This window comes from Onychostruthus taczanowskii, unplaced genomic scaffold (assembly GCF_017590055.1).
Source record: "Onychostruthus taczanowskii isolate IOZ18803 unplaced genomic scaffold, ASM1759005v1 scaffold67, whole genome shotgun sequence".
In the NCBI taxonomy this organism is placed as follows: domain Eukaryota; kingdom Metazoa; phylum Chordata; class Aves; order Passeriformes; family Passeridae; genus Onychostruthus; species Onychostruthus taczanowskii.
The window spans coordinates 3,753,185-3,766,023 of record NW_024504455.1 but is presented as its reverse complement, the minus strand read 5'-3'; the positions used below and the strand labels follow the sequence as shown (position 1 = coordinate 3,766,023).

At 47.9% G+C, this 12,839-nt stretch overlaps 1 protein-coding gene across 3 annotated transcripts in view; it reads right to left on the bottom strand.

The window, feature by feature from the left end:
* Positions 1 to 12,839, bottom strand: part of ILDR2 (immunoglobulin like domain containing receptor 2) — a 40,266-nt gene that overhangs the window by 18,379 nt on the left and 9,048 nt on the right. For 2 of the 3 annotated variants that reach the window (XM_041420888.1, XM_041420889.1), the window contains exons 2-3: positions 12,399 to 12,731; positions 11,199 to 11,318 (exon numbers count right to left, since the gene is read on the bottom strand). In XM_041420888.1, coding sequence (XP_041276822.1) covers positions 11,199 to 11,318; positions 12,399 to 12,731 — 453 coding nt within the window. Of the gene's footprint in view, positions 1 to 933; positions 991 to 11,198; positions 11,319 to 12,398; positions 12,732 to 12,839 lie in introns of all 3 variants that reach the window. The other variant, XM_041420890.1, reaches the window with a different exon arrangement.

Genomic DNA, 12,839 nt, shown 5'->3' with positions numbered 1-12,839 from the left:
GTTAGGCAATAGAGAATCAACTGTTATCTATCTATGCTGAAAAGACCAATCCCTCTCCTGCCATGCAGGAATTCTAAGGAGCTTTGGGTTACACTGGTGGTGGGTGAGTGTCTGCCTTCCTCTCTGTTTGCATCTCTGGGACAGGCTCGAAAATAGCTTCACACATTTATGTGGAGTTGCATTTTTGCACAAACGTGTGAAAGAAATGCTCTTCGGGCACCATCAGGGAATGATCAGATGACTCGAGGGCTAAATATTCTCACAGCTTTTCCCTTTCAAGAACAATCTGTTGCACAGCCTCTGTCTCCTCTGCAAGGAGTGCCAGAACTGGTGGCTCTCGCTAGTTTTGGCTAGCAAGGGATTTATCAGGGGCGCGGAGCTCTCACGTCGGGCCCAGCCACCTGGTGTTACCAAGAACGTGGCCTGGCCATGCAGCACCAGAGGGGCTGTGCCACTGATGGGGTGCTAGCCAGTGCTCTGTTCCCAGCACCTGCTGTGCTACCATCTGTGGTGAGGGTGGAGCAGGGCACAGGCCAGGTCTGGGGAGCGGAGTGACTGCACAGGAGCAGCTGACACACACAGCCACGCAGGGCTGCAGGGTCTCCCAGGCTGAAGCACACTTTCCTCTGTGCTAGCAGGGGGAGAGCAGAGAGCTTGACAGAAAACGTCCCCAGAACAGCCCTGGCAGTTCTGCTCTCACACTGATCCTGGCATGACATCAACCATCTCTGTATGCTGGCTCCCAGCATGGCCCAGCATCAGCTCTCTCGGATCCAAAGCCAGCACTTTCCCAGTAACTGATGGGCTTTTCTCTTTAAATCCCCAGGTAAAACACACATACAAGTGAAACATACACCACATAAAGATGCTGCAGAAGGATAAACAGACAAGATGACAGAGGAATGGATGATTAAGGGTGAAATGACTGAATACCTGGCATAATCTCCACAGCAAAACTGGGCAAGAGATCTGCAAGCAGCCCTGTCCTGCCTAGAAAAGACAGAAGGAGGAGAAGAAAGAGAGAGGTTACTGCAAGAAAAACACACTCCCCAGCCCCTGCCTTAGCCTCCAGCTCCCTTCCTCATCAGCCCACTTGCACTCTGCGTTATGTGAATTCCTATCAACCACAGATGTCATCCTGCTCGATGCCTGGTGTCTGCCTCTGCACTTCTGCCATTTCTGTGTCCTTGCATTTTATCTTTATCAGCGGAGCTGGGGGGAAAGAATCTGGAACAGAGCTTCTCCAATCTAGGCACAAAATGACAAGAAAAAGGAGTCCCTTTAGCATGGTTACATGGTAACATCTTCCTGGAGTTATGCTCTACACATGCAAAAGCTCCTGGAAATGCACAACAGCCCTTAAACAAAAGGACACAGTTTATTTTTGAAACGTACTGATGTAGTTTCTACGGCTGTGAAACATCTTTAACTTAACTCAAGGCTATTGATAAATCAGCCACGTGCTTCCCAAACCCGTGGATGATGCTCTCCATGTGGGGCTCTGTGAGTGCACCTACAACTCCAGGAAAGGAGCCTTGAAGGAACGCTGTGCATATGTGCTAATTATTTGGAGATGCACAAGCACCTTGGTGAGACTGTGTGACAAAAGGCCAACACCCAATGGAAGCAAACCAGCCAGGGAAGGATTCATGTAGAAATTTCTGGGATCATTTTGCAAAAAAAAAAAAAAAAAAAAAAAGGCAAGTCAAATTCAGATTTATAATTTACAACCAAATAGAAGCAAACAAACTCCAAGCCCAAAGGCAGCTTGCTGCCTGTTTGTTTTGGCACAGAACGTCTGGGATATTTCCAGTACAAGCAAACATCCTGCACAGTGCTCAGCTGCAATTTACACACACCTGTGCATTGGCAGAACAGCCCTAAGTGCAGCTGTGCTGTGAACTCTCCCAGAGAGCCCCAGGATCATGCTGGGATTTTAAAAGACATGCATATGGTAGGAGAGCTGCACTCTGAAGAGAGACACACATTGGGGGCATGACAACAGGAGCAGCTAAGGGTAAGCCAATGCAAAAGTGGTAGAAAGCTACCTTTAACCTGCCCACATGCCCTCCAGGTCCTGCACTATGCAGCACTCAGACACAGTGATGAACTGGATCCGAAGTTCCTCGGCCTCTAGTCTGTCCTTGAAGGTTATTACAATCAAATTCCCACCATCCGTTTTTCCTCAGTGCTTCAGCAGAGACTCTGTAGAGATTGTAGAGATCAAAAGTCCACAAGGAAGCCTGCTGCAGCCATAATGAGTATACCATGACTACAGGCAGTGCTTTGCAGCCAGTTGCAACTCATCAGAGCTGCCTACTACTCACAGGAACGCCCATCCTGATGAAGTGGTCCAGAATCCTTAGCAAAAGATAGCATGGTGATGCTTCACATAACTGCTCCCCATTTACCACTTTGAGGGAGGACTCTTGCCACCAGTCTGCTGCAACATTTTCATCTACATTTACAAAGAGTTTCATGATATTCTTTGCAGTCCATTTCCTGGAAGGATCAAGTGTGCAAGCCACTCACAACTGGAGTGTTATGTTGCACGTGCATATTAATTATATTCCTTATTTTGATAAAACAATATGCAATTCTTTTGCAGGCCTTTTGTGAACAGCATATGTGAACAGCACCCACATGAACTACATGCATGCAGAATATGGGCAGACACGAGCACGTAGCTCACCTCCCACGTGTTATTATCTCTGCACAAGCTCACATGCAGCCCTAGTGTGAGAGCAGATGCCACTGGACAAATTGCTGGAGGTACACAGCTAATTTAGGGCATCTATTTGTGGTAAAAAAGGCAAGGAAGTGACACCTTTAAACAGCAGAAACTCCTTCTCAAATGGTCATTGACAAATAGGTGCCTACTTTATTTGGAACCTACCTGGAGAGCCTCGAACCCTGCTAGTGCTGGGTACTTTCTGATCTCCAAGAGGAATCACATGTCCAACAGGGAAAAAGCACCCCTTAATATAACAGTGCCTGAGAACTTGGTAAAAACAAAGACAGCCAAAGCAGCTCCTCTGTGCTACCCATGAGCAGCTAGCACTTCCCTGCTTGTGCAGCCTCACTTGGCTTGGCAGAGTATCTGCCTGGGGAATTTGCATTCCTGCCCTGCCAACGGGACTTACACAGCCCTGGGGGCCCCAGAACCCCCAGCAGGGATGCACAAAGCCTGGGAGGATCCCTGTGGTGGGATTTTGAGCAGCAAATCCCACCACAGCTCAGCCTGAACTCTGCCAGCCCAGCTGGCAGCCCTGGAGCACAATGCCCACCCCTGGACTGCCTTGCCCCCAGCAGCTTTCCACAGCTCAGCCCCCTCCCTGCCCCAGGCTGGATAAATCCCCTGATTAACTCTTCCCCACACCATTCCTCAGGGAAGCCAACAGGCTGAGGCTGCCTGTGGTTGCCCCAGCAACAGGAGGCTCCCACCACTGTCCCTCATTGAAGGTGACTTTCTCCCCTCTGCTGCTGCTGCCAGCAACAAGTGGAGCAAAAATCCCCCCGTCCTGCCAGCCAGTGGGCACAGGCACAAAGGGACAGGGTGGCTCGGGGATGGGGGCAGCACTGCCACTGGCTTTCACCTCCTGCCCTCTGTAAGCCTGGCCCAAACATGGGCACAGCACAGAACCAGGTAGTGGCCACAGAAAGGATCCTGGGGGAGCAGCCCGGTGGGTCACACACTGCCCAAAGCAGAGAGCAGGGCATCCTTTTGGACCCATGGCTGTAAGAGAAGGCAGGAGGCAGCCAGAGCACCCATGGCCAGCATCCACCCATCTCTCCATGCCTAGGATGCTCCTTTCATGGGCTTTAAGCTCACCTCTTTCCCTCTCATTTCTTTCAAGGAAGTTTTAAAGTAGATGCTGGGGCTAGATAGCAATGGGTGGGGAAGAAACAATTCAATAAAACATCCTGCCAAGAGACCATCTGGCCACACCACCTCTGCACAGCAGCTCTGCCCACCTGAGAAAGGGCTGCAGGCACTCCAAGCCGTGGCTGAGCACCACTGCTGAGTCACAGATCCGTGCCCCCTCCCCGCAAGAGCTTTGTGTCCTCTGTGCAAGCTCCCACCACCGAGGGGATAGAAGGAATAGACAATGGCCCCGTTTCCCAGGGTTGTCCCGGGTGACTGTGTCAGAGCTAGGAGCTTGTCCTCATTCTGCAAGGATCTGGGATATATGCCATCTCTATTCCCCCCGTGCTGCTGAAGGGTTTTACCTGCCCATAGTGGCCTCTCACCAGGCACCTCACATGCCCCAGGCCCCTGCCAGCCTTGAAATGCAACGGAGCTTGCAAGCACCCCATCTGCTCTGGCAGAGCACAGGAGGAGGGATGGGAGAGGAAAAGCTGAGGGGATGCAGAGCAGCTCCAAGAGGTGCAGACACACAGCAGAGGCCAGCGAGGACAGGAGTTAATACACAGGAGGCAGGCAGGCGACAGAGCAGTGAACAAATAGCAGCGGAGCAGGGAAGACCTGGAGTCAAGCACACAATTAGCAGAGAGTCTGCAGAGAAGAGACACAAAAATAATTAGGGTAAGTGGTGCAGCTGAAAAGAAATGATGGCATGAATAAAGTAGGCACAGGTGCAGTCAGAAACACAGCAATTGGGTAAATATGGGAACATGGCAAATACTGGCAGTCGCATAAATGTGACAAATATTGGGTAACTATGGCAGTAACTGCTGAACTGTTTTCCTTTTTGAGGGCTGCTTCCACAGCCCAACCTGCTGCAGTGGGATCACAGGACGCAGCAACTACAGAGGGAATTATTTCCTTCTCAGTGGTGGAAAACTTTGCCAAGCCATGCCACAGCAAGAGGCTCCTGGCAAGGGACACTGGCCTGAGGAGAGGCTGGAAAGCATAGGAGAGGAAGTGTGGCCCTTGTAAATCAGACACTTTTCCAAGGCAGCTGCTGTGAGATTTACTGGGGGAGCATGGCTCTGCAGTGTTCCTCTGTTCTCCCTCCGCTTGGAGTAAACTTTATCCTTTCTTCCCATCCTTCCCTTCAATTGGACGGAGAAACAGCAGCAGCCCCTTTTGGAGATCAAAGTTTTAGCAGGCAACAAAGACCTCCAAGGAGGCTGTTGCCATGGCTACCTTAGTACCCGCGGTCTTTTAATCACACCGGTCTGCTTTGTGAACAGCAGCGTGTGGCTGTCGCTGGCAAATAAGGAGGAAAACAGGGTAAAAAACCTTGGCAACAAGTAGCACTTCTAATCGGTGTGAAATAAATAACCAGGAGTAGGCTGGGCTAGGATGAGGGGCACTGGAAGCAGGTTACGAAGGTGGCAGCACAGTGGTCTGGGGCAGTGCATCAACACTTTTCCAGGATTTTTAAGAGGAAGTGTGCCAATCACTTCCTTTGCCTGCTGGCACTACCCACCTCTGGTCACAGCTCAAGGCTGGGGAGCCCTCTCCATGGAGCTGCTCACAGACATTTTCCCAGTTGAGATGTGGGCCAACATCACATCCCCAACACAAGGCCACCGGCACAACTCTGCCAACTCCTGTGACCGAGCACTGGCTCGGATGCTACTGGCAGCTTTTCAGCAAATCAGAGCAAAATCCTAAAACCAACATCATGTAAGGGAAAATTCTGCCAAGAACTTTTCAATCTCCGAAATCATGTCAAATTTTATTATACAGTCTCTCCTGGCATAGAAGAGACTCCAAACCTGGCTATATTTATACCAGCTATTGAGTCACTTTGCTGAGTAAGATCTGCCTTATTAGCATTGCACACCATACACACGTGTCCCAGTGGAGATTTATCCTCACTGAAAGTCAACACATGTCTCTATTAGTACATTAATTACTGTACAATATGCTGTGTGTATATGTATCTACATTCTTTACTTTACATTCTTTACTACTACTACTACTATGTGTGTGAGACTTTAAATTTTGGGTTTAGGCCTATATGGATACTGGCTGGTTTTATAAACTGCAGAAGATGTCAGTTTACCAATGTTAGTTGCCAGCTGTCTCCAGAAATTAACATAAACCTCAAGTGCTAATTGTTGTTATTTGAAGCATAACAATGGGCGAAGCTTCAGCTTCTTCCTTGGGGAATTTCAGGTCTGTCAGACTGACCTTGGTGTTTAGAAAGGTTATGGAATAGATAATCCTGAGTGCAATCACACTGCACATATAGGACTACCAGAGCATCAGAAGGATCCAGCATGGGTTTAGGAAAGGCAAGTCCTCCGTGACCAAGCTGATCCCTTTTTACGATGAGGTGACCCACCCAGAGGATGAGAGAAAGACTGTGGATGTGTCTTCCTGGACTTAATAAAGCCTTTGGGAGTGTCTCCCACAGCATCTTCCTGGAGGAGATGACAGTGCCCCAGGCTGAGGAAGAGTGGCTGGAAAACTGTGCAATGAAAGAGCACCTGGGGTGCTGGATAACAGCAGCTGAAAGTCAGCCAGAGTGTGCCCAGATGGGCAAGGAGGCCAGTGGCATCCTGGTTTGGATCAGGAATAGTGTGGCCAGCAGGAGCAGGGCAGTGATTGTCCTCCTGTACTCAGAACTGGTGAGGCCCCTCAAGTCTTGTGTTTATGTTTGGGCCCCTCACTCTGAGAAAGGCATTGAGGGACTGGAGTGAGTCCAGAGGAGGGAACGGAGCTGGGGAAGGGTCTGGAGCACAAGTCTGATGCGGAGTGGCTGAGGGTGTTTAACCTGGAGAAAAGGAGGCTCAGGGGGGACCTTACCACTCTCTACAACTGCCTGAAAGGAGGGTGTGGAAAGATGGATCGACCTCCACTCCCAGGGAAAAAGTGACAGAATGAGAGGAAATGGCATCAAGCTGTGCCAGGACAGTTTCAGGTTGGACATCAGGAAGAATTTTGTCACTGAAAGGGTAGTTAAGCACTGGAATGGACTCCCTGGGCTGCCCAGGGAAGTGGTGGAGTCACCATCCCTGGGAATGTTCAAGTAACAACTGGACGTGGCACTTAGTGCTACAGTTTAGTTGAGATGGTGGTCTTCATTCAAAGGTTGAACTCCATGATCTTGAAGGTCTTCTCCAATCTTAATGATTCTATGATGAACCATAAAATAATATTTCACTGATACACAGTTTATGTAAAATTAGCTGCTGAATTGGATGGAAAAGAAAGCTGGCAATATCTGTCTAGCAAAGTGCACAGATCACTAACCAAAGCATCAAACCAACAGCTGGAATTAGTGGAGTACTTTCTGGCCTCTTCCAGAAACTCGACAGGTCCTGGGGAATGGAGCCACTGTTTTGTGAAGCATGTCTAAGCTATGTAAAATCTCAGAATGCAAACATCAACCAAGCTGGCACAGACCTATGCATTCCAGGGTGCCCAGCTGTGCTGAACTCTATGTTCAGGCACTGCTCTGTAGCTGTTCCAGCTTGGGAAGGGAGCAGTGCAGCAGCTTCCATAGGTCCCTGCACCTGGTTAGTAAATTCTGGCTCTTGGGAAGGCTTACTGGGTTCTGTGCAATGAAGCTGGACTGCTTCCTGATGTGGGCTGGTGACACAAAGCCAGGATGACACTGACACTGCACTGCACTTCTGGTTTGAAGGTTACTCCAGGCATGCGGCATCCCTGCACTGGTACACGTGCAGTTCCCTTCAGAAAGGCTGCAATTAATTACTTTACTGAAGCCCATTGACATTCTCATATAAAAAAGAAATACACAGGGGCTACAAATAACAATATGATTAATAGCACTGTCTGTGTTTCAAGAAGCAGGACATTAGCTGCCAGCTACTATGACAGAAATGTAGACTTTCTTCAATTTAATATTCAGCCTTTTAGATTCAATCACATTAAAAAGTTTAAAAAATAAAATGTATAAATTTTCAAAGGGATTCATTAGCCCAGCTGTAATGTCAGCAAAGGTTCTCCTTTTCTAATAAAACACACAAGTGCATGGAGTATCACTTGATTCCTGATGTGGAATTGCTAAGTTCTGGATTAGTCTGCAGCAGAAGTAGAATTCATACAGTTTCCAGCACACTACATCCTGTTGGGAGATTCCAAATGCCATCAAAATGCACATCTATCAGAGAATCACAGAGAATCACAGGTTGGAAAAGACCTCTGAGATCTTTGAGCCCAGCCTGTGACCAAACACCACCACACCATGGAACTGAGTGCCACATCCAGTCTTTCCTTAAACACCTCCCTGGGCAGCCCATTCCAGTGTTTAACCAACCTTTATGTAAAGAAATTCCTTCTGATGTCCAACCTGAGACAGAGGTTGCCACTCCTCTTACCTCACCTGCACTGATTCCCTTAGAGAGGGTTAAAGTCCCTGACTAAGCAAAAGATACTGAATGGTCTTTTCAGCAAAGTACATAATAAGCACATGCCTAACATTAGGTATGCTTTACAAATCCTATCAGCTTTGCTGAGCACAAATGGCTATAAATAAATGCTTGTATGCTTTTCTGAAATAGGTGTGACATGAGGACAGCACATGGGATTCTCTGATGCTACCCAGAGCTGACCAGCAGCTCTCTGTGTCAACATGGCACTCCAGGTAACAAAACCCAACATGCAATCCCATCATTACCCAGGCTCCCTGGCTGCTTAAGAGATCACTGAAGATCTCTGTGATCGCTTTCCTATGGAAAAAAAAATTACTGTAATTAGCCCACATTTTAGATTCTGCTCTATGTTGTGACAAAGTGCCTTTTCATCAATTTTTCATGGTATGATTCACTGTATAAAAGCAGGAGCCTGCACTTTTAGCTAAACAAACTTCCATTAATTTATTGATGCTATTAGCATGATATCTACCATTTTTGCTTCTCAGTCCTTTTATGGTTTCAGCATGATATTAAACTGCCCTTTCATCCTGGCATTAATATGAAACCACTAGAAGGGATATTTTCCTATTTCCTTTTCCATTCTGAATTTTCTGTCGCCCCAAGGATAACGTGAGTAGATAGAACCTCTGCTCTATTCAAAATTCTAATTTATGCTGAAATCATGCAGCAACCCCAAAATAAGCAATGTAAATTGCATCTGAGAGACCACTGTCAGCAGGGAGCAAACAGCAATGTGCTCTGGGAACCGTAGCATCTCTCATGCACTATCCCTCTGCTGCTCCAAACTCTCTAACAGGGAATCTGGGTTCCACCCCAAGAGCAGCAGAACAGCAGATAAAACCCTTTCACCACATGTCCCCTAAGACTGTAAAACTGCTACAACATACATCTGTATTCAGTGCTCCCCTCCAAGCAATGGGATGTAACAAAAAATATCCCAGAATATGCAGAATATTAAGAAACAGTATTTTCATCACTGGCTGCTTCATCCTTTAGCCATCAACAGGGAGAGATAAAGGAAAACAAAGAAGAAGTAACAGCAAAGGCAGAAGGAAAAGAAAAAGGTGGGAAGGGGAAGAGAGGGAAGGAGGAAAACAGGTAGGTAACTCTGTAATTGCACCAAAAGCTGGAATGTTGCCTCTACCCAGGAAAAGCAATATACAGAAGCTGCCTAACAGCATGAGGCAGAAGGAAGCCCACGAAAAGTCTGCTCTCATGCTGCTGCCAAACTTGGCAGAGAGCGGCATCAAGAGCAAGGTCAGGCCCAGAGGCAGAACAGAAAAGCAGATGTGGTCAAGGGTGATGCAGCCCAGGCTACATGTGTCCCCCAACATAACCACAATGAACTGGGGGCAGAGACATCAAGCCAGCTCCAGAGGAGGGGATTTCTGTGTTTGCTCCCCACAGCCTTCTGTACACACTGAAAAACCAATTCTTCTTGTTACCATGGTACTGTTTCATCACTGGTGTCTGAGCACAGTTGTAGATATACAAGAGGAAGACACCAAATCCTAGACAGGAAGGTGAAAAAGGGACAAAAATTCAGCAGCTCATCACTACAGAGACACAGGACCTCAGGAGAGGATTTTAACAGCTACCACTGCCACCTGGCAGAGATAACCTCACCTGAACTCACACAGGTTGGTCCTGAGCCTAAGTGGCAGATGATACAGTCACACTGTGGATTTACACAGGCATGTGACACTGTCTTCTGGAGTGACCACACTGACCTTCCACTTTCTGACCTTCCACTCCAACTGTCCATTGTTTGGCTGACATTAAAGGGGTGAGGAGAGGCAATGGCACTGTGACAGCCACTCACCCAGTATGGTTTACCTGGTGATGGTAACTACAGCTCCAAATATAAACACCAATTAAACCCTGACCTTTTGCAGGAGATCAAGGGAACGCTTGACAGATGTGTTCCATTGTACACCTCCACAGATCACCTACACACTACCAGCCCAGGCTTTTTCATATTTCCATCATAGGATGCACAGGTCTGTACGCACAAGAGCCATGGTGAGGTCTTGAGGTAAGTTGGGAAAAACTCAGCTTCTCTCCTGGGGCATCTAGGGTTGAAGTACTACAGCTGGGCTCCAGGCATGTCAACAAAAGTCCCTGAAAGGCCCATTCCACTCTGCTTTTCTCCTTTAGTTGGAATGGCTGTTTTTCTGACCTTTACAGTGAGCTGTATCATGGAAGCCATCACTGAAACAAGCCCTGCAAATAGGGAAGGAACTGAACCTGCTCAGCACACTGCTCGAGGGAGCTTAACAGAAACAGAGCCACGCACACACACCACAGAGAGGGTAGGTCCTGTTAGTGGCAGCACTAGGTCAGACCTGATTAGGATGACTGTGACACTGCACCTCTAACTGGACAAGTGTTACCAGGCACACAAAAAAAATCTCCCAAACTGACACAATCAACACAATGCTTCTTGACAGCCTCACAGGTCAGAAGAGTGGGATGAGGACTGCAAAAATCACAGGATCTGATGTCTTCTGGGTGTCTGCTGTTAAAAGACTCTGTCTCAAGTGTTCATTTTGCTGCAAGTATTTTGTTTTGTCCCTTAAAAACAAGGGTTCTGCCTTTCCATAGCCCCGCACTCTCTGCAGTCATTTACGCCTGTGTAACGTGTGAGCAGTGTGGGTGTAAACATTACTATTCTGGTTTGGTAGCATTTGCCACCCACTTTGCCTAGGTGTGAATGACTGCACAAGGTGCAAGGCAATGGTGACAGTGCTGCAGGGACTGTTTTACATAGCTCTTACACCCATAGTAATACAGTGCACGGGGATGGAGAGACAGCAAGAGAGCAGGAGGAGAGATGCATCAGGTATCTGCCGAAAAAGCAGCCCGACAAGAGGCCTCACCAAGCACAAGCAGCTCCACTGATTCTTCATTCTTGCCCTCCACATCATCTGGTGTGATAATAAGGCAGTAATAGAGGCCACTGTCTCCCCACATCAACTTCCCAATTTGCAAGTCTGCATCTGGAAGGCAAAAAAGAGAAGTCAGGTTTTCCCTCCAACACTTACTGGAAGAATGGAGTGTTGAATGTGCTGAGTCCACCTCTGTGTCCCCAAATCCATCTCATTTCCTTTCTAAGAAGAAGGGTTAACCTTATCCAGAATATCACAGTATTCAGGAAAAAACAACAGGTCAGGACTTCTGGCTGTGGGTGGGAAAACAGATAATGCTGCAGAGGCAGCTCACCCTGCAAGTGACAAGAGCACAAGGGGTCACTAATGTCTCTCTGTCCTTCCTGTCACCTAGGGCGCAGTCCCAACACTATTCATGTCATGAAAGAAGGGCTTAGACTGTCTCCTCTACAGCACCTCAGTCATTTGTGAAGAGGTTTCACAGAGACAGAGGAAAACACTCCCTCTTGTGAGGCGGATCGCATGCTCTCCACGCCAAGGAGTCTTCATTTCTGACTAGGTGGTCTCCCCAGTCAATCAGACACTTTGTACTTTGGAGGGACAAGGTCTCTCACACAGCCTTCCAAACAAAAATGTTTAAGGACCCTGCCATCCCTCATCTCCACCCAACCTGACTTCACCCCACAGAAATCTCTTCCTTTCACTCTGCCCAAGGCTGTGTGAGTTTAGTTTCATGACAGGGTAAGCTCCTGAAGTCTGTGTCTGAGCAAACATGAGGTGTAGGATTATCTTGGTATTTCAGAACAAGGAAAACAGCAGTGGCATTTGCAAGGAAGAAAAACCTATCATGGAGAGACTGAATTTGTATCTCTTGCTGCCACCCCTCTGCTAAGGAAAATCTATATACACAGCAATATGCAGAAGTCAGGAACAAAAAGCTTCCACTTCATGGAAGGGAAAAAAGGGTACTGTATTTGAAGACCTAGAGTTAATTGAAGGGAACTGCCAAAGGAAATTATCTTTGGGTCTAGGATTGGTTGGCTGAATCCTAAATGTCTGACATACAAGAGCTCCCTTCCCACAGCCTTTACTGAGGGACTCAAGTGAACAATTACTGCCAGACTCCAGGATCCCAAATTGCTGAGGGTCCATTCCAGCCCCCACCAAGCATCACTGGGGCAGGAGAGTTACCATGGACAATGCTGACGTCTCTTTCCTTATAGAAGTCTCCTATGGTGATGGCAGATCCCTGCTTGGAGGCCACGACACGGACTGTCCTCCTGCTGTCCACACAGTCCAGGTAGGGATCCCAGTCCAGGTTCCTCTTGCTCATTGTTTGCAAACCAGAAGTCACCATACCCAGAGCTTCTCCCATCCGGTCCTGGCAGTAGGATTTGTACCTCCACTGCACCACAGCTGGTTGGGTGGAAGAAGTAGAGAAATGGCAGCGAAGCAGAGCAGGCTGAAATAGCATGGCCACCTTCTTCTTCTCAGGCACAGTGACCTGCAACCCTTCCACCTCAGCTGGAAGACAAAAAGAAAAGAGTATCATATGCCTTGGCACTGCTTGAAGAGAGAGCTACTGCATTTTATCACAGCATTATTCTCCTCACACACATAAAACTGTCCATC